This window comes from Amphiprion ocellaris, chromosome 18 (genome assembly GCF_022539595.1).
Source record: "Amphiprion ocellaris isolate individual 3 ecotype Okinawa chromosome 18, ASM2253959v1, whole genome shotgun sequence".
NCBI classification, from domain to species: Eukaryota; Metazoa; Chordata; class Actinopteri; family Pomacentridae; genus Amphiprion; species Amphiprion ocellaris.
This window is the reverse complement of record NC_072783.1, coordinates 23,045,295-23,071,632: the sequence shown is the minus strand read 5'-3', so window position 1 is coordinate 23,071,632 and position 26,338 is coordinate 23,045,295. Positions and strand designations below refer to the sequence as shown.

The 26,338-nt window shown below is 40.2% G+C and overlaps 1 protein-coding gene across 1 annotated transcript in view; it reads left to right on the top strand.

Moving 5' to 3' along the window:
• The window catches only part of snx29 (sorting nexin 29), a 175,456-nt gene that overhangs the window by 96,216 nt on the left and 52,902 nt on the right, over positions 1 to 26,338 (top strand). The window contains exons 16-18 of the mRNA XM_055004707.1: positions 14,152 to 14,268; positions 17,505 to 17,560; positions 17,850 to 17,931. Of these exons, the coding sequence (XP_054860682.1) occupies positions 14,152 to 14,268; positions 17,505 to 17,560; positions 17,850 to 17,931 (255 nt within the window). The remainder of the gene's footprint in view (positions 1 to 14,151; positions 14,269 to 17,504; positions 17,561 to 17,849; positions 17,932 to 26,338) is intronic.

Sequence of the window (26,338 nt, the reverse complement as noted above, 5' to 3'; positions counted from 1 at the left end):
TGCTGGGGTCTAGACAACACCCTGACATGTCCACTGTGTCTGAGAAGATTATATTTGGGGCTGAAGGCAGTAGTTGACACAATCTGCAGTGGAATCCAACAGAGCAGAAAACAGCTTCTACCAAGGCACAATGTTACCTTTGGTCAGGGTGACAGAAAAATGTCAGGAGACACTCAAGGCCTCAACTTTTTTTCAAGGCTGGTCTCTAAAGTTTCCAGTACATAATGCAAGGACGACACTGGAAGCCTGATTTGGTCCTCACTTGGTTCCAAGTGGGTGGCTCTTTTCAAACTCGCTGTCACCTGATACAACTAGATAGAGGAGGTCCATGAGCATAAAATGCCCAGATATCTGGAACTGGTAGAAGGTGTGGGCTTAAAGCCCAATGCAAACCCATTGATGTAGCCTGCAGAGGCTTTACAAGCCAGCGTCTACATCCACGCTTCCTTGGTATTGCAGGGAAGAATAGCCACCAAGAACATCACTGAATCTGCAACAAAATCTTTTAGGTGGATCAAGAGTGGTCAACAAGCCGGGGACTGATCATCCCCGACTGGCACACCCAGGTGAGGATGTTTGGTGATCTAAGACCCGGAACACCCAGTGACCCTGGTTTTATCTCGGATGATCAAACCGCACCATCTGGTGTTTAAGGAAAATTGCCTGAAATGATTATGGCTGGCAAATGCTGTGAGCTGTAATCAGCAAGCTTATGAAAGTAATATTAGCTCCATGAGCTAATAGACATGTGAGAGGGGTTTTAAATATGCACTTAAAAGCAATATAAATGATGGCCTGCTCAAGCCTGAGCCCAGAGCTGCAGGTTACAGACAAAATGTCACCAGCTCGTGTAGTTGTGTTGAAGTGTTGCATTAGTTTGTACTTTGAGACTGGGTATTTTTACCTATCATTTAGATGTATCACAAGAGAAAGAGCTTTTTTGTTTTGTTTGTGTTTGACAGACATAATGTTAAGTTGGGTAACATGGGCTGGGCTGCTCGAGCTCAACTCGAGCAAATGTGAAAATGTTTGCCTAAACCCTGATCAAGGCTGCAACTAATGATTATTTTCATTGTGGATTAGTCTGTCTGGAAAGTGTCAGAAAATGGTGAGAAATGTTAATTAGTGTTTCTCAACATGACATCCTCAAATGTCTTGCTTTGTCTATAATCCAAAGATATTCAGTTTGCTGTCATAGAGGAGGATAGAAACCAGAAAATAGTCACATTTAATAGGCTGGAATCTGAGACTTAGAAAGTAACTCAAACCAGTTAATCCATTACTAGAATAGTAGGGGATTATTTAATTCAATTTAATAGTTGACAACTAATCAATTACTTGTCGTAGCCCTAACCCTAATAGCATCCAGGAACAGCTTGGGGAAATCTACACGATCGATAGCAAGTTTAGAAGGGACCTTTTTAAAATGTATCTTTTAATCACAGATGAAGGAGGCTAATACATTTTTGGCCTTAGAAGAAATGCTTTGTTACCTCTGTTGGTAGTAGACTGGTTAGAAGGACATGCTACCAACGTACCTTCTGTTAGATAAGATATATCACATTTTAGATTACGCTTTTAATCCGTTTGTTACACTTTTGCTCTTGTGTTTTTGATTTTTGAAAGGTTCAGAGGGACACACAACTCTCTAAACACTTAAAATGCATAGTTGCACTCTTGCTACTGACACATTTACATTAATTTTCAAAGATACACCTGCTGCTTGTGCATTACAGAACAAACGATCAGTCTTTGAGAGTCACTGAAAACATTTATCATGTGCCGCCATAATCCACAACTACCAGCTGATCTTCTTAATCCGCTGTCTTCTTCCAGGCAAAATCCTGTCAATGTACATTAAAGTGTTGGATTTTGATAATGAAACTGACAACTTTTAAAATGTAAACCTAATCTTAATCTGTCCAAATACTTTTGGCATGTGTAGCGTGTGAGAACATTCATTTAAGAGAGCTTTTGTTCCTTCAATGTTCATCTGCATGTGATGAAAACCCTAAAATTAAAGCTGACAGACTGTACTTTAACGTTGTCATCACCGCAGCATATCAAAGTAACACTACATAACTAAAAACTGTGCGATCCAAGTCCTCATGGATCTCGCTGTGTGATGCGGTGGTGACAAAGACAGACGTCTGTACCATGTGCCAGATTTAGCCTTTTCTATAAACTCCCGTTTCTGTCTTTTCTATTGGTCCATCTGCCGCTCTCATGCGCTCACACTTCTTAACTCATCCCTCTCTCTATGTGCTTTTCCACCTCAGCTCAGCTCGGAGTGGACAGCACAGCTTGTGATGTCTATATCGGTCCTCTTTCTTTTTTCCCCGTCTCTCAGCCACGTCTCTTTCTGTTAAGGAGCAGCTGTGCTGAAGTGAGTCAGAGGAAACGATAGAGACACAAGCTGCCTTTCAGATTTACAAAGTAACCCAGTGCTGGCCATTTTATGGGAGAGGTCTCGCCCAGGTTAAGATGTTTAAATGAACCTTTGATACCCTTTCATTGGGTCTCCTATCTACCATGAATAATAATAGAAAAGCATCAAAGATTTTTCCTTTCATGTCAAGGTGTCCTGCCCACTATGACATCAGCCTGGTTGTAATAGGAACACTATGAACCGCCTGCCATTAGCATTTATGTAACATCCCAGCACCTGATAACATTTCCTGAAGATGGGAAGATTTAATTTTAAAGAAATATTTCAGATGGATGGTCAGGATTTCATTTATGGAAGTATTGCGTCAAATATTTTTCAAAGAAGTATTTACATCAGAGGGAATTAAATTAGGCTTTTGAAATATATTTTGAGGAGAAAAATGAAACACTTGAGCATTAGTGCAGTGGTTTGCACTGTCGCCCCACAGTAAGATGGTTGTGGGTTTGAATCTGCTGGTCGATTGGGGACTTTCTGTGTTGAGTTTGAATGTTTTTTTTGTGGGTTTCTCTTGATTTTATTCCTCCTATAGTTCAAAGGTGTGCGTGGTAGGTTATTTGGCGATTCTAAATTGGCCACAGATGTGAATCTAAATGTGCATGGTGTCTTTGTGTGAGCTGTGCGATGAACTGTTTCATGGAGGATCCAACTCCCAATGACCCCCTGTAGGATGCAGCAAATGTAATTACTAAATGGATGGGTGTAAATTAAAAATAAAAAGTAATACTAAACAGAATAGATGATGTTCATGCCTGATCATCATCTTTCTCTGCCATGTTTCCAGTTGCTTTCGCCTTTCACTTTTTGCAATAGGAGCAAAAAATGTCAGAAAAATTATTGTTAAAGCTGTTTATGTTTTCCTAATGTTGCCACAAGGGAAGCAAACAGCTTCGACTTTCAACATTGTGGGTGAAATATATTAATGTGGACATTGTAAACATTGAATAAATCAAATAAATATGAGCTGTGTCAAATGTTAAATGTGCAAATGCGTGTAGAAAGGATGCTTCTGTAAGTTCTTCAGTAATCAAAGCTTTCATGTCACGCTGCCACTCAACTGCCTCCACTTCATCTGAAACCCATTTAAAATCAAGTATGAAAAGAATGGAGATGTCTGAGTGCGCTTAATCACAGCGCACCCTGTTGGAGTCCAGACACAGAGGCCTTGATGGAGGCTTCCACGTCTATTATCAATAGCAACTTCTAAATTGGATTTATTCATTAAAAACCAAATGACAGCTTTCGATGTTACAAAGTCAAAAATCACCCAAAACCCGTGCTGAATTTTAACTAGAACACAACTAACATGAGCATACTGGGATTGTTGTACAAGTATTTATGTATAATCGCACTGAAAATCTGAAAATTACTACTTTGGTTGGATAAAGAAAAACAAGAAATATGCACATGAAGCATATTTACCTCACTTGCCCACTGTCCTGTTGGTGACCTCCAAGCCCTGATAACAGCTCTCCACATCCTGTCCTCTTGTCTTGATGAGTTTTCATGTTCTCTCCCTCCTCTTGACCTCATTTTGCTCCATCCTATTCATCGTACATATTCCATCTCATTAAGGTTATTAGGTTTTGGGTCAGCCATACTACTGCCTCCGTTGCTCTCCTTTCCTCTCTGTGTCTCTCTTTTTTGAGGGGTTCAGCTCAGCCGGGGGTTTCTTAGACTTTTTATTCAGGCCAGCTCAGCTTGGCACAGCTCAGATCAGATCATACACTGGGGGAGAGAAAGAGGCACAGAGAGGTTTTGTGACGATGAGAAGAGGAGGATAAGGCGTTATCCTCCTCCTAGAGATTGTGTGTGTCTGTGTGCTTATGAACAGCGATAGCAGAGTGTTTATGTGGTCAGCATCACTTGGGTGGCAGTTAGCTGTGATGACTCCGGCAGTGCCGACAGTTGATTCATACTAAACCAGCCCTGCAGGCCTGACAAAGTGTCTGATAGCAAACAAGTACTTGTATCATTGCCTCTCTTCAGTCCCATTTTCAGTGATATTAGGTTGTGAACCTGGTCTTATGAGATATTTTACCTCTAAACATGCTGCAGATTAGATAATATTCATTATTATACATTTAAAGACCCCTTTAGATGATTTTTTTTTTACTTCATCAAAATGTCTGTTGTTTTTTTTTTTTTTTTTTTTTTTTATGAGCAGTCCACACCCTGACCAGGCGTTTCCTTCTTGAAACAGCAGGGTACTGATGACATTTTAAAAGAAGCATGTATTCAGCCTTCCTTAGTTTCATATGTAGCAAACCTAAAGAAACAATCCTGTCTACTGGCAGGGTCTGTCTACTTCAGAATCAGTTTCTGGTTTCGAGCATCCATCCATCCATTATCTATACACTGCTTGATCCTCGTTAGGGTCGTAGGGGGCTGGACCTATCCCTACTGACTTAGGGTGAAGGCATTGGACACCCTGGACAGATCATCAGTCTGCCACAGGGCTACACATAGAGACAAACAATCACACTCACATTCACACCTACGGACAATTTAGAATCACCTCAGCATGTTTTTGGACTGTGGGAGGAAACTGGAGCACGCAGTTAGAACCCACGCATGCACAGGGAGAACATGCAAACTTCATGCAGAAAGATCCCAGATCCAGGCCAGGACACAAAGCGGGGATTGTGAGGTGACGGTGGTAACCACCAACCCACTATGCTGTCCCACAGAATAGAGATGTAGATGATATATATCAATATTCACAGTTACTTGTATGACAATTAATAGTCAGTAAAAGCTTCCTGATTGTGACAGCCATTCTTCCCACAGCTGTTACACTGTAAAAAAAAAAGAATAGGTGAGAAAACTTTAAATTCCAAGGCAACCTTTTGCAGTAAAATTTTGGAATTGTCTCAACGATTTGCTAGTTCATTGTGCTAAGTCATATTTCATTGTTCTACCAGTAATATTTACATTGTTCTGTGAATAGTCACTACTATTAATTCTTCATTTGGCCAATATAAACTTGTTTATTAAGCTGAATAGTGTGATTCACAGAACTACCAAAAGCTAATCATCCCACAGTCATTTAGATTTTTTTAAGCTTTTTTTGTGTGTGGTCTTTTTCTGGTTTTCTTGAGAGACACAAATTTAGACATAATGAGGGACACACGATTGGTCTCGTGTATTTTCATGTCAAGTATAGCTATTTTAATTTTCATGTTCAAACAAATCAGAATACCAACTCTGCTGAATAGACTGTAGTTTTCTTTTTTACAGTGCAGAGCTTCCAGATATGTGTGTACTAATCTTGATAACACTTGCCATGCCATAATTATAAAAACCTTGACTTCATTCAGCCTCTTACACAACTTGGCTGTGATTTGGCTACACCAGAGAGGAAAGAGGGTTTTTGCATATCATTTATGATTGTCCTGTAGTGTAATTTGCAGAGAGTTGTTTTCACTTTCACTTCATGTCAAAAGATGCTAATTGCATCGTTTTTGATTCTGTGTTGGGAAACAGTAACTCATAAAGTCGCTGGTTGTAATATTTACTGCAGAGCTTTCTCAATATTAATGACACTGGAAGAGAATGTGTTAAAAACAGTCCGATCATGGCAGTGTTTTCCTTTTACAGCTTCAGCTCTCTTAGTCTCACTTGGTATGCTGTGAACAGTACAAATTATACCAATTCCAGAAAATTAAATGTACTGTAAGAGAAATGTGTTCAGCCCTAAATAAACATGGTATGAATTTCAGTCCAATCTGGGACTTGTTCTGCTAATTAAATGAGAATATGTTACTTTAATTAGCTTTATTACAAAATTGTCATTCGCAAAGGTAGGTTGTCTTTCAGAGTTTTTGCTGGGTAATTTATAAATCTGATTTCCACAGCTTCTAGTAAATGCAATGAACCGTGGGCCTGTTTACTACTGCACAAGAAAATCTAATTGCTTGCTAAATAATTAAAATTCTTCAAAATGAGCAATTAAACTTTGGCTTTAGCTAACTGAATGTACTTTGAGAAGTACTGTTTCTGTTCATAGTTTCTCACGTTGTGCATAGTCTTGGCTCAAGTTACCACCAGGAACTGGCAACCGCATCACAATATGTGCTAGCATGCATGAGATACAAACAAAGATAGACAAAATGGAGACCCACCAATGAAAACATTGCTCTATAGTAGAGATGTTAATGATTAATTGTTAACCGATTAATTGCCATCGATGATTTAAACGAATAAAATATATTAACTGAGGCAGAAGGCAGGAAAAATTGTTAAACTAATTGCTTTGCGATCGTTATTTTAGTTTTGTTGTGTTTGACTTTTAATTGTTGTTAATGGCTGAAGTGGTTTTTAGTGTTTGTGTGGCTGAGAGAGCATTGTGGGGTTTAGTTAGCAATGGGCCAATATGACAGAGACTTCTGTGGCAGTTAATAGCTTCAGGTCACTGTTGTTGTGAAGAAAATGAGCGCAGATTTACCGGACAGCTTCCCTGTTGTCAACTGGCCAATAAAGATGAACCAATTTGGTAGGATACATGAAGTATCCATAGTTAAATGGCTTCATCTGAACATGGAAAAAATGACTGATAACGTTAAGAAAATATTTTAAAAATTGCATCCCTCTATAGCGGTACTTGAGGTCAAAATCCTTAGAGGGAACATTTACATAAAACGTTTTAGTTTCTGAGCAGTGAATTGCACCTTTCTCAGAGGACTCTACATACACTGATTATAGTGATTTGTAAACATGCTGGTGATTCTGCTACCTACAGGTCCTCAGGCAGAACATCGCAGCACATTCTGGTTACATATAGCATGGTGTTGGGAGTTCCCTGCATGGCGCATACAACTGTGGATAGGTTGTAGCCTAAAGCTCACTACATCTGCTTGTCAGACTTCTACTTTGCAGACTTGTTGAGCTGTCAGGTTTTTTTGTGTTGATTGTGCGGTTCCACACTGAAAGCTTTACAACCTGAAACTTCACCGGCATGAAGAAAATTGTCAGCCAGTCCATCAACTTCAGGCCGAACAAGTTACTCTTTAGGTGGTGAGAGTCAGGAGGGAAAGCTCAGTGAAAGCCGACACGCGTGCTATATATACTCATGTATATATAGTCACATGTCAATGCACGACTCTGCCCTTCTGTTATAATTTAATATCTCTTTAATTTGCTCATTAATTTATGATGCTATGCTGCATTGTCTGCATCCATTTCACGTCATTATTTGTCACGTTATCTTTTTGTTCTTCTCATCTTTGTTGTTCGTTTGTGCAGTCACCTCTAAACCAAACTCATATCAACGCCCTTTAGCCTTTTAAGTTTCCATATTTACAATACAATACAATACAATACAATACAATACAATACAAGAACTTTATAAATCCCCAAAGGGAACTTCGATATAATTCAATATTTGCATTATACTAAACAGATTTTTTTATATTTAATTAATTTCGTCATATATGTATGAGATTTCTGAAGACATTAATGAGCCCTTGTCCTGCAGATGTTTACTGGCTGATGCAGGTCTGAAGCGAGCCTTTGGGTGGCCTTGTCGAGAGAAAGGTCAGCTAGACAATGGGAAAATGCCCACTGAGTAATGCCCATTGCATGTAAGGTCCAGACGTGAGTGAGTGAACACTGAGACCTGGTTGTGCATCCTAATGACCCTGTGTTAATAACAGTAGAGAAAATGGACTGAATTGGCAATGCTAGCACGTAGCTGCCGCTTAATACAGACCACCGTTGGGCTTGTTAAATCATCACACACACTTCCACACGCACAGTACTGAACACGTACACAGTCAGGGAATGACAAACTTATTAGCTCCCTCTCACTGAGAATTAATTGGGTTTCTTCACGCTTAAAATTAATTCCCTCTTTTATAATTTCCTGTTTAAGAGTTGTGGCAAAATATGTGGAGGTGATGAATGGCTGGTGTGACAGTCAGAAGTGTTTTATGGTGTAAACGCTGGTGTCCCGTTACTGTTCTCTGAGTGGAAAATGACCAGAGGTGACGTGTCTGTTGGAGCTGGAATCAAGAAATCTGATTTAAAGTCCACAGCGTGCGTTTGTGTGTCCTTTTCCTGTCATTCATCACGCTGTATTGCATTGCAGTTTTTATGACAAACATCAGGGTTCTTTTCAGGTTCCCAGGATACAGACAGACAGCAAGGAGGGTTTGGGGATTCATTTTTGAGCTGGAATCAGTTATGTTTTATGTTCAGAGATTACCATCGGCTGTGTTATTTTGCTTTGGTGCACTTATCTGATCCTGTTATTTCTATTTGCTCAGTTGTTTAGAGACATTTATGTATTAACTGAGCACATTGTATGCCTGTTTAACCCTCTCAACCTCAAGCAGTTTCTGGGTGTTTGTTTGCTTCTGTCACATTTTCCCTCACTGTGGGCCCATTTTTCAATGCAATATGAAGACCTGCACCTGTATGGAAGCAGAACAGCCATAGCTAGATGTAGAGATAACTCAAAATGTATTCTAAATTCCAAAAAAGAAAAAAAAGTAGAATTTAATTGATTCTGTAGTTTACAAAAAAGTTTTAAAAAAAAAATGTAAATCAGCATGAAGAACATTTTTCAAAGTGTCTACAATTAGCTGAATTTCGCTCCAGCTTAGCCAAAAAGGCTCAAAGTCTTTTCTTCATGACAGTTGGACACAACTGAGTCAAAATTCTGGTAACCGCAAACAGTATACTTTTGGCAATTTTTATAATGAGATAAATAGAATAAAATGATTTTGTAAAGATATCCTTATTTTTAGCCTAGATTTGCTAGTTTTTCCCAAATAAACGGAGAGTCACATGTTCAGTTCAAGCTGAAAATCGGATGACCCTGGTGTTTTTACAATTTCTTGCTATGAGATGTGTCATGGTGACAATTCTTTTAACAAGAAAAGCGCTCAGAGTGCTCAGTACTCAGTACTCCGCCAACACTGCTCAGTCGCTGTATCATTTCTGACAGCTTAAATGTTGAAAAATCATTGCAGAAATCACAGCAACATAGAATGTAGCCATTTAATATAGTTGCACTCACAAACAAAATGACCTTACGCTGAGCACAGGTGTGTGTCATGCATGTGTATGTTATGTACGGATACCGAATCGTGTGACCTAAATATGTAGTGGGGGGCGGGAATTGATGGAACAGCCCGACACTGTAATCAATTGTTCCTTGTATGATTTCTGATGGATAAGTCCCGATAAATCAGTAGCGGTCGGTTTGTAGTAGGATCACAATCATTTGGTCGTCAGCAGGCAGCTGATGTAGTGTTGTTTTGTTGTCATAGTTACAGTGACGCCGTACCTCTAGCTCACAATGATACAGAAATCTTCAACAAATCCGTGGATCCAGACTATAAGCCGCATCACTGATAAGATCTAATGAGGTGGTCCTTGTGTCATTTCTGACCTCCTCTGAAAATTTCATCCAGATCCGTTATGCCATTTTTGAGTAATGTTGCACACAGAAAGGCAAACAGACAGATGAATGTATGCCGATTGTCACATATCTCCACCATGTTCCTTGGTGGAGTAAAAACAATGGTGCAGAGTTACATCTAGGCCTTCCTTTCATGGATTAAACTTCTAAAAATGTGATTTTGATACACAGAGATGAGCTGTTAGGCATTAAAGAAATGACCGGACTGGGACTTTAAATAAAGAGTAGGGGATCAACAGTGCTCATATGGTTCATCTGAACACTGTCCGTATTTCTGGTGAGTATTCCTTAAAGTAAAATAAGATTGTTTTCTTAATTTTATTATTTTTCACTGTTAAATAAAAAGGCTACTTGTGACTTTCAACAAGTTTTGAATGATCATTGCTCAAATCAGCTGCCGGGGACTGAAGGCATACTAGAGCTCCCAGATTCGTTGCAACTTATTTATTTTCTGCTGTGGCTGGATTGCCGCCTATAGCGCTCAGTTTATACTTGATAGTGGAGAGATTTAACAGTCTGCCTGAGGAAACACACATTGTTATTCACTTCATAACTTTTGAGCTACAGTTAAACAATAATGAAACAAAGACAGGGAGACACACAAATCAATGCAGAGCCTCCTCGTTGAAACTTTCCTTCCTTATAGCAGTTGTTGCTGAAATAGAGAAATTTCCAAGTGTTTAGAAGCATCTAATTACATGTCTGCTTATGGAGACAATCCTGGTTGTTACTGTTATGTGTTGAATGATATTTAATCTAAGTGATTCTGTACCATAGTCATTTGGTGTATCACAATGACTAAAGTCTACAATGTTACTCTGCCTGTTGAACTCAATTAAATGACATGTTTCTGTTTGGTCCAATTTATTTAGCCTTCTTTCTCTGTCCTCTCAGGCTTTTTGGCTTCCTTTAGTACAAAACTAATACATGAATTTATTTTCTTGTCTAAATACTCAGCTTTTACACCTTTTACTTTGGATTAAATATAGATATGAACAATGCAGTGACAAGTAACTGCAGTATGAGGAGGTTTTAGGACTTTTCTGATCACATTTAAAGCCAAACATCCAGCCGACCTCCTGATTCAGAGTGGCCTTGCTGTGTGGCGATGAATGCTGCAGGCGACAATCAAAACCAAATCTGTGTACTCTTTTTCAATCAAGGCCACCATTATAGCTACTGAATACCTTGCTGGAGAAGTTAAGCTAGAAAAAAAATTGCACCATCTTTTATATAACTCCTGAAATCTTACGTTTTTGCACTTATCAAAATGCCAGCTTTTACTGTCAGTATTTTTTTTAATTTCCCTGAATTATGTCCCCAGATCTCTTCATCACATTGCCTTTGAAAGTTTTAGTTTGGCCCGGTAGAAGGCGTTAAAATGTGAAGATCAAGGAGAAAGATTGGTTGTTATTTGTCTCAGAGGCAGACCACACATCTACTGTGTTTGCAGCCTTGCTTTCTGTGTTGTTTTCGTGATGTGGTTGCCGTGGTAACCGAGCAGTCAATTTTATAACACTGTGGAACATTCATTAATTGTGACACGTCAAAACTTTAATGTAAGATGCCGTCTGGAGGGCATCGGTGATACCCTGACTTCACAACAGAGACTGTAATCCCCCTTACAGGAGGATTTCACACTTTCAAACTCTGTCTTTCAGCCAAATTCACATGTCCTTAAAGCAGATGCACTTTAAAACAGGTTTTGATTGATGGAATTGTCCTGTCTTTCTATAGTAGCTGTGAAGAGTTCCCATACAGAGCTGCAGTCCCATTTCTTCTGGTATGGCTTATGGTGTCTTATCTTGTCAGAAATATGTACAGGAGTCAATTTCAAGAGACAGATATTGTTTAATCCTGTTTGTTTAGTGTTTCAATTTGTCTTAAAAGTGTATTAGACTGTGAAAATATGTAATGAGAAACTAAGAATACGTGCCCTAAAGTTGCACAAGTGATGCTATCATAGGTTTCTCTCTCTCAAAGCAACTCAAAGCCATTAAAGATCAACATAGATACACCTCTTTTAATACTTTGTTGCTTGTTCTGGGAGAACGGAAATATGTCAAAGGTAACAGCCCTGTTAGTGTTAGGGGTGTATATTGTATGAGATGAGAGTACTTTAGTGAGCAGTTTCACACAAAAATAAATAACATTTTACTGTCTTTACGAGGCACAATTCAGACACAACATCTCACCTTTGATTACTGTCCAATGGGGCATGTGATGAGGGGATTTCGTCTCTTTATGTGGTTCCAGTATGCAAAAACTACTTTCCTTATACCCTGCAAATAAGGGTGTATTCTGAAGTTCTCCTTAGAGCAAATCTCATTACAGTGACCAATACATGTTTCAGGGTACATGCATTATGGGTAGGAAGAAAGAAAATCTATCCACCGGCTGAAGCTAATTAACATGTTCCTATGTATTTTTTATTTAATCTCTAAAATCGTAACAACAGGTTTTGGTTTTTCAGGCGTTTGTGTGTGGGACTGTTTCTTGGCTGGCAGCATTTACTTCCTGTATTGTCAGCACTGTGAGGTTGCCAGGTAATGAGTGGAGAGATATTAGGGAGGAATTGCCCCCATTCACACGTACACAGTTATTTCTCTACATAAAAATGCAAAAAATACAACTAAATTGCTGTTGAGCACAGCAAAACAACGAGTGGTGATGTAACCATAACCTTCCAGCCATGAAGGCCAGTCAGAGGCCTGAAAAATAGCTATTATCGATCGCAGTAGGCTACTGACAATTTAAGAAGAGGGGAATCAAATGTGTGGGAAAAACCCAATGTCTACTCGTAAAAGAAGCCTCAAACCTCAGAAGGTCTAATGTGGTTTAAAAAAATGTTGTAGCTGAAAAATGTAAATCTGTTGTCTTTGTAGAAAATATAGTTTGCAGTCCAACCAACATCAAAACCACTGTGAAGAAATGTTGCAGTGTCGCTTATAATCACTAACATTAACAATAAAGCCAAAATAATCTAATTATAGGTTTGGATAAATAGTCTTCTCAGAATATATTTATATTTACAATAACTTTAATATTTTAAAAATTACATTTTTATCTTAATAATGCACACATGTATTATCATAAATAATCCAGCCTCAATAGCCACCTGGTCGACACTCTAACACAGGAACAACATACAGTACAGTTATAGTTACGGATTTAAAGTGTAATCCAAAAGAAAAAGAAAAAAACACACAATAAACAATTTTAAAGATTAATTTGACTGATAGAATATATGTTTGTTTCAAATTTTGTATAGATAGTGTTATCATGAAATCCTTTGGCCACTACAACCAAGTATTAAATCTGTCATTCTGTACTAAATTCTTGTTGCTTTCAATGTAGCCTTTGTCTGAAATGTAACAAACTGCAGATTTTTTTGCATTGAATTATTATGGTAATATTAAATCTAACATACAGACCGGTATGAAAGCAGAAATCTACTTTGACGCCAAACTGTGTTGTGAAATATTCAATGAACTCGCCTTCAAGTTTCATATGATCATCAGCGCTGTTGTTGTTGCATAAAGAACCTCTCCTTCCCCCCTCTGCCAGGCAGCATGTGGCCTCCTGAATAGGATGTGAATAAGTTAATGTATGAAGGTTGCGGCTGCAGCCACAGAGCTGCTCAGCTCACCTGTCAGCCGGCAGCGACGCTCTGCCGAAGCGGCTGTGACAGCAGGTGTCCTCCATACAGCAGAGTGTGTGTCACGGCTGTCAGTCTCCTGACAGAGACCTGTCCACAGTGTCCAGTCTGGTTAGTCCGACAGGCTGGGAAATGAACACACACACACACACACACACACACACACACACACACACACTGAATAGCCTGGTCATATTTGCATTCACAGATGTGAGTAACACCACGTCAAGGTTAGTTTGCGCTGATGACAATTGAAAATCAGCCTGGAAGGAATCTGAATGCATAGGTATGACCTGGCTTCACCCTTTTCACTCTCTCTGTTCGTCTCTCTCCCCCCTCCGTCCCTCCATCCCTTCTCTGTTTGACTGTTTCCCCGAATCCGTCCTGCTGTCAGCATCCATTATGTCACACTTGCCGTGCTTTAGCCTTTTGTGTGTTAAATCGAAACCAGGAATTAGTGTTTCTGAATGCTCTCACGCTATGCATAATGTTTACATGATTTTATATTGTCCTTTTTTCTGCATAATTACATCTTATAGAACTTTTGTGCTATAATGTGAAAAATTCCAATGCTCTTTTGTGTGTTTTGTCCCTCTGTGTATGTGTTTGTGTGTGCTGCAGGTGGCCGAGATGCACGGTGAGTTGATAGAGTTTAATGAGCGCCTGTACCGCTCCCTCATGGCCAAAGACCACCTCATTGTCCAGATGAGGCAGGAACTGATTGACCTGAGAGGACCGGTGAGTGACTGGAGACACACACACACACACACACACACACACACACACACACCCTTCCACTCTCCTGCCTCTCCTCCTTGTGGTTTTGTTTGATTTTAATCTTCACTTCCTCTTGTTTGTTTTCGCTGCTGTCCTCTGCTCATTTTTCTCTGCAGTCCACCAATAATGGTTAACTGCACTCTCCCTGAAGTAGGAAATATGCTTCTGCACCACAATTTCTATATATAATATATACCCCACTATGTCCAGTCCTAATATCTTTCACATTTTCTGTGGTTGAGGTTTAATTTTCTGTATTTCTGACCGTTTCTTCTGTTAAAAGGGTCGTTCAATCAATCTGCTTTTCCTCTGCAGTTTCAAAGTTGTCCTCTGCAATAACATAAAAACTACAGAGAATGCCAGGTTGTGGTCATGCTCAGGAGAGCTTGAAGCAGTCTGGCCACACACACTCACAAACACACACACACACACACACACACACACACACACACACACATACAAGCTGCCCACCATGTGAGTAGATGCAGCTGCAGTGAAGGGAGCCCCTGGCTGAAGATAGGACCTCTTATCCCTCAGCTTCAGCCCTGCTCTGCTGGACTGCTTACTCTGTGTGCGTGGTTGTGTGTGCATGTGTGCTTTTGTGTGTGTGTGTGTCCATCTCTGGCTCTTGATTGCTGCATGCTTCCTAAGAGCAGCTGCAGATGACCAAGCCTGGGTCACTTTCCTGCCTCTATACCTCACTGCCCCTTTTTCTGCAACCAGCTCTTCTGTTCCTCTCTGTGTGTCTGTCGGTGTGACTCTTGGAGGGTTTGATCAAAGCCTGGAGACTAGAAGCTCAACTACAGGGTCTGTGGTGGCAGTGTTTTAGCCCAGGTTTAGATAGGCTCTCTGGGAGGGCTGAGTCTGACAGACCAGTTCTGCAGAGAGGGAGATATTAGGGGAAGACACAGACGCTCACTATTTTATTTCCATCACCTCAGAGAACATTACATTGACTTACAATAATTTCCTGATGACTTACCCTAACCTCAACACAAATCCCCAAACTTACTATACCCTTAACTGAAGTCTCCACACCCTAAAATGCAATTTATGACATGATGAGCCCATAAAATGAAATTAAGTCCTATCAACATGAGTGTATAAACAGATTTAGGTCTCCACAACATGAGTCATACACTCTTTCCGTCTCTTTTTCTCACACATTAACACTTTCTCATCCACAACACCAACATCTGGCCCCGGCCGCATGGTTCCCTCAAGGGACTTGGAAGCATGCAGACAGTAAAACAAATCACAAGCTTGATGAATTTATGCCTACACTTTGACATAACAGACTCACAGTTGTGTGGAGGTCATCAGATTAGGATGAGTGCAGCTACCCAGCAGTGTTACTGTATGTAACAGCAGCAGATAGTCATCAGCAATAAGAGGCTCACACACACAACACATGCGTCCATATGGAGACGTTCCAGATGTGCAGTCGACGTGAATAAACAGTATATTGCTTGTTTGCTGTTTATTGCAGTGGTTCCCGACCTGTTTTTGAATTTGCATGGGCTAATTAGATTAGCTCACATGCCCCTTTCTAAACACCACCATATGTGTTTCATCCATCCATCCATCATCTATACACCGCTTGATCCTCACTAGGGTCGCGGGGGGGGGGGCTGGAGTCTATCCCAGCTGACTCAGGCGAAGGCAGGGGACACCCTGGACAGGTCGCCAGTCTGTCGCAGGGCCACATACAAAGACGAACAATCACTCTCACATTCACACCTACGGGCAATTTAGAATAATCAATTAACCTCAGCATATTTTTGGACTGTGGGAGGAAGCCGGAGTACCCGGAGAAAACCCACGCATGCACAGGGAGAACATGCAAACTCCATGCAGAAAGATCCCGGGAAAGCCGGGACGCGAACCAGGGATCTTCTCGCTGCAAGGCGAAAGTGCTAACCACTACACCACTGTGCAGCCCATATGTGTTTCAAATTAGTTCAATTTGATCAATTTTTAAGTGAACTTTATCAGGGATCTAGATAACCAAAGAAAATCTTGCTTGTCTATAATTGTACCTATTCTATAACTAACTGATTGGAGAAATAATTTCTACACAATATCTCTAGATTAAGTAATTTGACCAAAGTGCACTGAATGCACTCAACCTGCTTCTTGGATTAGCCAAAATGAATTGTAAAAAAACACAGTATCTACAATATGTTAAATCATTTTAACCTGGTTATTTTATACTTCGACTATTATGCCCCTTTTTATATGATTTCTGAAAATAACACTGTAGCAACTGGTGATCCCAACACAACAACTATTGAGGAATATAATGTAGACAAGTTAACTGACCATCTTTAGAAGATCTGCCCTGTAGGTTGCAAAGTTTACAATCAACTGTTTTGACATCTGTTTCAACAAACTACAGCTGCATCGAGGACTTCTTTGAAATAACAGAAAATGTTAAATAAGCAAAACATAACAGTTTCCATCTCATTGGGGGTACTCAAAATTGTGAAAAATGCAAAGGTGATTTCAAAACACCCCATTTTTAACAGTTTGTCAGTCTATCCCTCCACCAAAAATAATGGATTAATCCTGGAAGGCCGTTAATGTGGCGTTTTCTCCTAATTAAATTAATACTGGCTATTGTCCAACCAGTGGAACTTAACGACCCGCTCCAGCGATCTCCCTCTCACTCATTTTTTCCGGGTGATTTATATATATAAATATATATATCATCCAACACAACGGCTCTTTTAATTATCCTCAATAATTACGTCCAAAAATTATTTCAGTCCGAGAAAAATACATAAAAATCAATCATAAAATATTTAAAAAGCGTAAGCAAATCCCTTTCTCCACAGATCGCCGGTTTCACGTTTGTACAGAATCATTTTTTTCGCAGTCGAAACGAGCAGCCATAAAATCTGTTTTTGGCTCAAATAAAAAGATCTAAATTCAAAAAATATTTCCTATGAGGTGGATTATTTTTTCGTCGCTGTCTCCTGGTAAATTCAGCGTCTCGGGACGGAGATACGGCCATATATATATATATTTATATATATGGCATCTTGGACGCCATGTATGTATTCATATGTATATTCTATGCTTCTATGCTTCTTATGTGCTTCCTGTGTATGAGTTTGAACTGTATGTATAAGGAATGTCTCCCTTTTGTTCCTTACTCACGCTCCAGCGATCTCCCTCTCACTCATTTTTTCCAGGTTCCAGGTGATTTAAGCCAGACGTCAGATGACCCCAGCCTGTCAGATTTTGAGACGTAAGAATATATCTCTTTTACTCCTGCAGTATCACTGTATTCCTCTTGTTTTGTACTATACCTTACAAGAGCTGCATCTCATCCGCATGAAATATCTGATGTCTGAGTTATTCTTTCTCAATGAAATGACCGAATTAGATTTTGAATTGTTCCACCAGAGTGAACTGTAATCCGCTGTAGCAGTCCAAGCGAAGTGCTCACACACTGTTGGTGTTGCTGCTGCCGGTGATGGTGATAATGATGATGATAATGATGACAGCAGTGAGGATGGTTTGTTTGTGTCACTCAGGGCTCATCGCGCTCTCATCAACGTGTGGATCCCCTCTGTGTTCCTGCAGGGCAGAGCCGCCAACGCCTACCACGTCTATCAGGTACGCTCAGTCATATTATTGCCTCTCTGCAGAGCGCTGTCTCCTGCTTAACAGACAAAACCAGTCAGATTAAAAGGACATACTGAATCAAAACTTACTTGGATACTTGATATGCAGCATGTCATAGTGAGAAACCCTGACTAGAGGACAAAGAATAGTGAGGTTTTTTTCTAACTAGAAAAATAAACAGTACCATAAAATAAACGGGGCAGAAATTTTAAAGTTCATTAAAGCAAAAAAAGTGGGAACAAATGAGTTAGCTCTGAAATGATTATACAGTCACTCATGTTTGCATAATCAGCTCATCATCAGCGGTCTTTAGCACTGTTGTTCTCATTGTTTTGTTCTCTCAACTCTGGTCAAGTGGTCAAACAAAGCACTTGGCTCTGGAAATGTTTGTTTGCTATTTTGTCAGTCGGTCCACCACTTTAATTCACTCTGAAATATGTGAATTTTGTCATCAGCCAGCTTTTCATCTCTGGCCACACTGAGGTGAACATACGTGGTTGCGACTAAATTGTCTCATCGACCATCAGAAGCTATTAAATGCACATTTCTAATAACTTTGCTTAAAATCGAGTATCATCATCAGTTCCAATTTCTAAAGTGTTCACTTGGTTCTTAGAAAAAAAATCTGATGTTGGAGCCAGTTGGTTGGTTTGCAGTTTAATAAATGATTTAATTAGTTTTGTTTATGTGGAGTATGACAATTGTGGAAACACACTCAGTATTTGGAAGTGACATCTGCTCTATCTCTGAACTCGGCCACAGGCTGTCTTTTCTTGGAAGCCACATGGTTTTTAGACCATTTAATTTTTGTAAATTGTTTTACTAATCCTGCCTCTGCATAAGCACCAGTCAGATTAAGAAATACTGGCCTTTTTGTTGGCATGGAAATCTGAATGCCATACAAGATTAAAATTTAAAGCCAGTTAGATTAATTAAATAAAGCAGGCAAATGCTGTTGTCCTCGACTGTACGAGATGCAATCAGAATGTTCCGAGTCTGTGCCTATAAAAACAAAAAATTGTATCTGTCATGTAGTCACCTTGTGCAGCTTTACACTGCTCCCAGTAGTCCTGCAATAGTTGGACCTTCCTCTGGAAGTCAGATTCTGTAAACACATCAAACACAAACGGTGACGTGCTGGGTCTACTTCATCATCATGTCACAATTCAGTTATTTGTGCTGAACAATCTCCCTCAGATGTGTCAGAATGTTACAGCAGAACTCAGCACTGACGGTTCAACCATGTGGGAAGAGTTCATAGTGCAGTTCATAGAGCTGCATTTTGGACTGTCTGAAGGTGGTTAAGAGAGGATTGATTTAAACAAGTATGAAGTGCATTGCAATAATCTAAATGGGATGAAATAAAGGCATGTAAAATAATCTCCAGTTCCACTTTGGATACCATGGATTTTAACCAAGCTATGTTGCGCAGATGGAAAAAACATGTTACCTGGCTGACATGGTTGTCAAGTGACAGAGACCGATCAAAAATCACACCTAGATTTCTGATGCATGGTTTAACACAGTCTCTTATTGGCCCAATATGTTGTTTAATGGATGGTATTCATTTGTCTGGGGCAAGTATAAGAGCTTCGGTTTTGCTAGTATTTAAATGAAGGCAGTTGTCAGATATCCAGATATGAATAGCATGCAAACAGTCATTTATGATGGACAATTTGTTGCTCTCTTCGGGTTTGAAAGAGTAATATAGTTGATTGTCATCAGCATACAAATGGTAAGAGATCCCACTCTAAGTTCTGAATGAAGATGAATGAAGACATGACGGTCCGTTTTTTAGTTGTCACTCCTTCAACTTTTCTGTCTCCCTTGTCATTGACTGGTGCCTCACCAGAACTTTTCTAGACCTTTGTCATTTTCACAATAGTGACTGCACTTCCTCTTACAGTCTGCACCACTTTTTAGTCTGTAATCAAGTCACCGGTGATAATAGAACAACGCCACTTAACTTAAATAGAGTTTCCTGAGCTCTATCCCAGGTACTTATCTAAGTGAGGTGTGTTGGGAACTGGACTCGAGAGCGACTTAACAAACCGAACCGCTGCTTCTTCTTGTATCTGTCAAGTTATCGAGCAAAGTAGACAACGGCAGCTCATTCCCTGGGTGACTGTCTTACTGTGTCTGTCACATTAACAAGGTGTTACACCTCAGCTCTCTCACCGCAGCCGTCCCCCGGTTCCCCCGTGTGAGACTCAAACACACACACTCAGACATTCAGTCCCCTGGTTCAGCTTCAGGAGACAGACAGAGACTCACACACACACTGGCACACATGGATAAACACACATGCGTACAGTGGCACAGACACAAATATTATGCTCCCTGCATGAAATACACAGATACACAAGAACACACAGACACTCAGGTATTTACAGCAACCTGTGTTATTGCGCTTTGGACACATAGAAACATGTGCAAGTGCAGCTACAGTGGACACACTTCTTATGCTTTGCTGAAACACTTGTCAGACGGAACAGTGTGTGCACACACACACAGACACATGCGGTGCTGTTATCTGCTGTGTAGCCAGCAGGTACAGCTGTAATGTTAGTCCGGGGAAACCATATGGGACAGGGAGAGACAGGTGACACATCCTCAGCTCTAACTGATAGCCAAGACTGACTGGCTACCAATCTCAGCTGAGCTCAACTTAACATAACATAATAACATAACATAATAGATGTAAATTCACAACTCAGGACTCCAGCTCTGAGCTGTCTGACAGCTTTTTGTGTGAAATTTTTTCCATTGTTCCGACAGCACAGAAGCATGACGAAGGCAAACGACATGCACTGTTTTAATTCGTCTTGTTCCCATCACTCACAGCTTCAAACCCACCTGCACAGGGTTGGTGCTTTTATTTAACATTAGAGACACACCGTGATAAATCGATCTGTCTGTCTCTCAACACATGGTGAAAAAAATTTAGAATTTTCATTTTTTTTGGTACTGGTGGTGGTACAACACTCAGTGGGAAGCAACTGTTATTTAAATTGCAGGACAGTGTTGAGAAAGCAAGTAGTTCCTTGCAGTTTGGCAACTTTTCTATTGAGCAGGGCTTGCAGGTGGGCACTTTATAATTGTGCTCTCATAAAAGCATTCAGAGAATTCCTTACTGACTTTCGCTGCACTAACACCGGAGTCCTGAGTTGCCAACTGGCCTCAGTTTGAGCCTTTCATGTGTGAATGTACTCTTCAACAAACAATGAAATAAATCAATGTCTTCTTGAAGATTGGTAGATATTTTTTTTACCAGAGGAAATCCCATAGTTTCTCAAATGAACTAAGCATAAAAGTAGTTAGCACAAAAGTATGTGATGTACGTTGGCATATGCGGATATCCGCCAGGCTTTGGGCATTAATGAGTGTCCACCTGCAGTTGCGGTTTTGTGGATGGACTCCAGCATCAAAGCAGAATATTTTCCATGTGTTGTGCTGATTTAGCCTAATTTTTTTTTCTCAAAAATGGTCTCTGAGAGACTACTGTCCAGCCCTGGAGCTGGTATAAAGCACAGCCCATCTGGTGCATTGGATACTTCCCTTCCCAGAGCTATATTCGTCTAATGGCTCCCTGTGGAAGCAGCTTTTGTTCTTAGACAGGCTAATGGATGGCCAAGGTTACTGAAGTCATTGTTGTTAAGGTGAGGTTGTTGTGGTGATTGAACAGCAAGCCAACATTCTTAAAGACCTGAGAGTATCATGGGGAGAGGGCAGGGGTCCCTTTAAAATACCCCTGAGTGAGTTCCTGGCTTTTTTTCCCTCAGTCTTTTTCTCATTGTCCCACACGCGTATGCCTGCAAAATTGAACCAATGATGAGAGCAATGAGCCATAGCCAAAGCTAGGGAGGGTTTTTGGGAGGCTGTGAGTGTGAATGGGATTTCAGAAGCCGCAGCTGAAGTTAGGTCACAGCAACCTTGTGGTAGAAAATAAGCACGCTAACAGCTCTATGCTGCTGCTAAGCCCATCCAGAGAGGAGGAAAGGCTGATCTACCCACCACCTCTCACTCTGTGTCCCTAAATGTCTGCCTCTTGCTGCCCTCTTTTTTTCTTCCCTGCTTCATCCCTCTTTCTCTCTGCCCTTCTTTTCAGCCTCCCTATTCGTCTCCCTCCCCCTGCCAGATTGCACGGCATTATGGTGGGGGTAAGACTGCTTGTATTCCATTTTTCAGTCTTTGCATTTCTTCAGAGCCACTTTTCTTTGCAAGCTTTTCTGAAATGACTTCCATCTAAAGCGTGGTAAGGTCTGTGGATGGATGATGAGACACAGAAAAAGATGAGGAGAGAGAGAGAGACTGATGGATTTGCTCCATTATAAGTAGGGTTCTGCTCTTTGTGGCACACTGTGCCTCTGGGCCTTCATCCCTCGTTCTCTCCAGCCCTTCCAGTGCCTCTTTTCCCCTTCTGAACTCATAATGAGAGAATTATACCGGCCGTGGCAAATCGGTGTCTTCGTCCCACACAATACCAACAATAGAGGCTATTAAGAGAGGAAAGGAGGAAGCATCATTTGCACACCGTCAGTGAACACAAGGAGTCATTTGGCGTGTGCAGGAGTGTCTGTGTTTTCATTACCTGTGTATTTTAGGCCAATATTGTGTTGTGAAAAGAACACCAGTCGGAGGCTGATGAGAAACTCTGTTCCAAAGAAATTACATGCTGGCTGGTTGTGTGCTATTGGGATCAGTGTTATGCAGTTGTGCTTGCAACAAGGAAGTCTGCAGAATGTAATATATAGACGAAATAGGGTCTTTGGGAAAAAGAGCTGAGGACAAGAGCAAAGGTATCTGGCTGTGGTGATGGTCATGTCAGTCAGCTAGTCCAATGCTTTTGTCCAGACTGAAGTTGATTCTCTGACTTTTGCTCCAGTATCATTATGAATTCAATTTGAGTGAAATACTTGAGTAATTATTGGATGAGAGAATGCAAGGGAGCATGCAGAGCAGTAATCAAAGCAAAGGGTGGCCATCTTGAAGAATCTAAAATAGAAAACATGTTTTGACTTCGGTCACAGTTTTTTGTTTACTACATGATTCCATATACGTTCATTCATAGTTCTGATGCCTTCATTGAGAATCTGCAATGTGCTACATGTTCTGCTGCATGTGCTGCAGACCATGCTGACAGGATTTTTAACAGTAGAGACAGGGTTGCTCTTTTTGACACTTTTTCAAAATCATGCAATTATTTAATAAAATGCTTTCACATGTGCTGGACAGCATATGCACTGATGCTGACACGTCTCTGACAGGCCAACGTTAGCTGGCAAATATATCAGTCAGGCTCTTTACTTATTCATAGCTCGATGTCAGAATTTTAATTTGTCTTATAATCTGGATCTGTGACCAAATAATTGCAAAGTAATGACTTCATTTCTGTTGAAATCAATAACTTTGTGGAGTCAGCACTGGTTGCTTGGTAAATTATCTTGACCAAGAAATTTTCTGACACGTAACACCTCATGATTTTTAAAGTTCTGTGTCTGTATGTGTTAAAGAAATCAGATAAAACATAATCGCTTCTGAGCTTGAAAGGTTTTGTTTTAGTTCTGTAGCCACGCCAGCTGTTTCCTGTCTTTGTGCTAAGCTAAGCTAACCAGCTGCTGTCTATAACTTAATGTTTTAACAATAGACTTAAAAGAAGATTCAATCATCTTGTCTAACTGTCCTCCAGAAATAAGTACATTATATAAGACCTCAAACTACTCCCTTAAGCTTAATCTTTTGGACCTTCCATGCAATATAAATGTCAGTACTTCTATCTTTTAATGAAAACATTAACTGTCTCTTTTGGAGAGTTAACTGGAAAGGCTTGCATAAGTCCTTTACACGTGCTGTTGTTCTTAATGCACTACCACACACATGTGATCAGAGATGATGTTTTGGAAAAACACCAAATGCATTGCATTGTCAAGCACATTCTGACCATCGTAACTTGATGTATTCTGTCTGTGTGACACAGTCAGGAAGAGTTGTGGGCTTCAGCTGATGCAACGTGATGATAGGTAACAGAGATGTGTCATCTTATGCCTCGTCTAATGGTTAATTAACTTGCAGCAAAGGTTTTACCAAGTTGTTATCGTGGCCAAGTGTGACAGGAGTGAAGCTGGATTTTACTTCAGTATAGTCACTATAGCTCGGTCTTTGTTCATATGCATGAAAAACATTGGAGCCTTGAACCATGAGTCATGCTATTTAGTCATATAAGTATTTTATAATTTTCTTCTCAGACGCTGTGAGGTACACCTGCTGAGAAACTCACTGCTGTGCTGCTGTCTGATGGGAGCTTTCAGGTCGTTGATTATTAGGTGTCGTGCCTGTGGTGTAGAGCAGTAGGTGGTATATACTCTTTATGTGACAGCTAACACAGTCGAGTTATGATAAAGTTTTGTTTGCTAACAAAGTCGAGACAAGTATAATTGTCATCACTTGCCAACTTCTCTGTAGTCACACACTCTGATGGGCTCTTTGGGGAGGGGGGGCATTTCACAAGTTGCTTGTAGTGTGAACTCCTGATAAATGCAGATGCCAAATTGAGACATTTCTAACCGAAACTGCAAAAAAAACATCACATCACACCTCACTTCGCGCCAAACGAATGAAAGAAACTGGCATGCAGAGAGATTTAAAAGGCCTGATTATTAACAGCTGATCCCTTTCAAAGACACACACTTACACACTGGCAGCATGTCAGTGATGTTAAAGTTGCATGACGTGAAAAAGTGTCACCTTCAACCTTCTTTTTTTCTTTTTCATAGCTCCTTTGAACAGTTTAGTGAGCTTTTTATTAGCTTTGGTTCAATCAATTGTTTATTAATGCAGTATGATGCATTATGCATTGCTTGTTTATACACTGATGTACTGTCCAGTCTTTCCTGGACAACAAACATTATAAATGGACTGTGGCTCTCTCTGGTACTGCGGTGGGTCTGTATGAAGCCATGAGGAACATTAATGCAATAGTGACCTATGTCTGAATGACAGATTGACAGATTGATATGGCAGCAATATTACGCATCCCATATCAGAAAATGGCTGATGTCTCAGCTGGCGATGGAGATAAATGTTATTTAGGAGTTTTGGCCCAACAAACTCGCTGTGTTTACTGCCCATTTTGTGGCTTTAGCCCCTCATCATCATCCATTTCTCTGCCTCCCTCCTCCTCCTGTATTGCTCTCCTTAGCTTTATTATCTGTCTCTTGTTCTTTTTGTTTTTATCAATCAGCCTTTTCTTTTTCCTCTCTCATTTGCTCTCTCTTTGCTCTCTACCTCACTCTTTTTTTTTAATCAATATTCACCCGATAACTTTCTATTCTTAGGCAGGCTATGAGGGTGGTGTTGGTCCTGATGATGAGCTCCAAGACAGAATGGGTGGTGCCCTCCCACCTCCACAGCAGTTTGACAACAATAATGTATCACAAATTTAACCTCACGCCACTTCCCAGATAAGACAAAGACCGACATGGAGAAAATAAGGGGGAAAAATAAAGCTCAAATCTGTATTTACTTACACATCCATCTGTGCATGCACACATAAGCACAAACACCATGCATGGACCAAGATCATGAGTAAAACAGTGTTAATTGAATGTATTATGTTACATAAATGGGAGTATACCAGTGTTGAGAACTAGCACTTTTGGCCTACAAGTCAGTGGCTGTTTTACATATGCTGTACATTTAATAGATATATCTGCATATATCCCAAATGAGCAGTTCTCTTTGATCAGCAAAAAGCTGAGCCTATAATTTTAACACAAAGTCAGATACTCTCTGCAAACTTTCCACTGTTTTAATTATGCTAACGAGACTGGATAATGTCTACTGTAACTCTTTTTCTCTCTTGTTTGTTTCCCTTCTCTGTCCCTCACACTTTTGTTCTATCCCCATTAAACTGCTTTAGATTTAAGCGATGCTATAGGTAAAAAAAACAGGAGCACACGTGTCCTCTGCATTTTTCAAAAGTACGTATGTATTATGTATTCTGTGTATGCTTGTCTTCATGAATAGTACAGTACCTTTAACTGTAGCTGTTTGTGTACTCTGAGAGAAACAGAGTGATCGAGGGTCCCAATTAATAGCAGTTACATAAACCATCTTTGGCTGTCCCTGTGCCTCCCAAAGCCTTTAATATGCACCATATGAAACCACATAAATCAGCCACTCAATGAATAACTGAGACATCCTCGTTGACACTCTTTTAGATGTGTGCACCGCTGCCTGCAATGGTCTGTCATCCCATAGAGAAAAGCAATGTGGGAAATGTGTTAGCACGTTTAATTCCTATGTTATTGGCTATTGGATATAGCTGGGTTAACTTGGGAGACTTGTGGCTGCCGAGGCTGTAAGCTTTACATCCACACCCACTCAGTGTGAGTCTCTC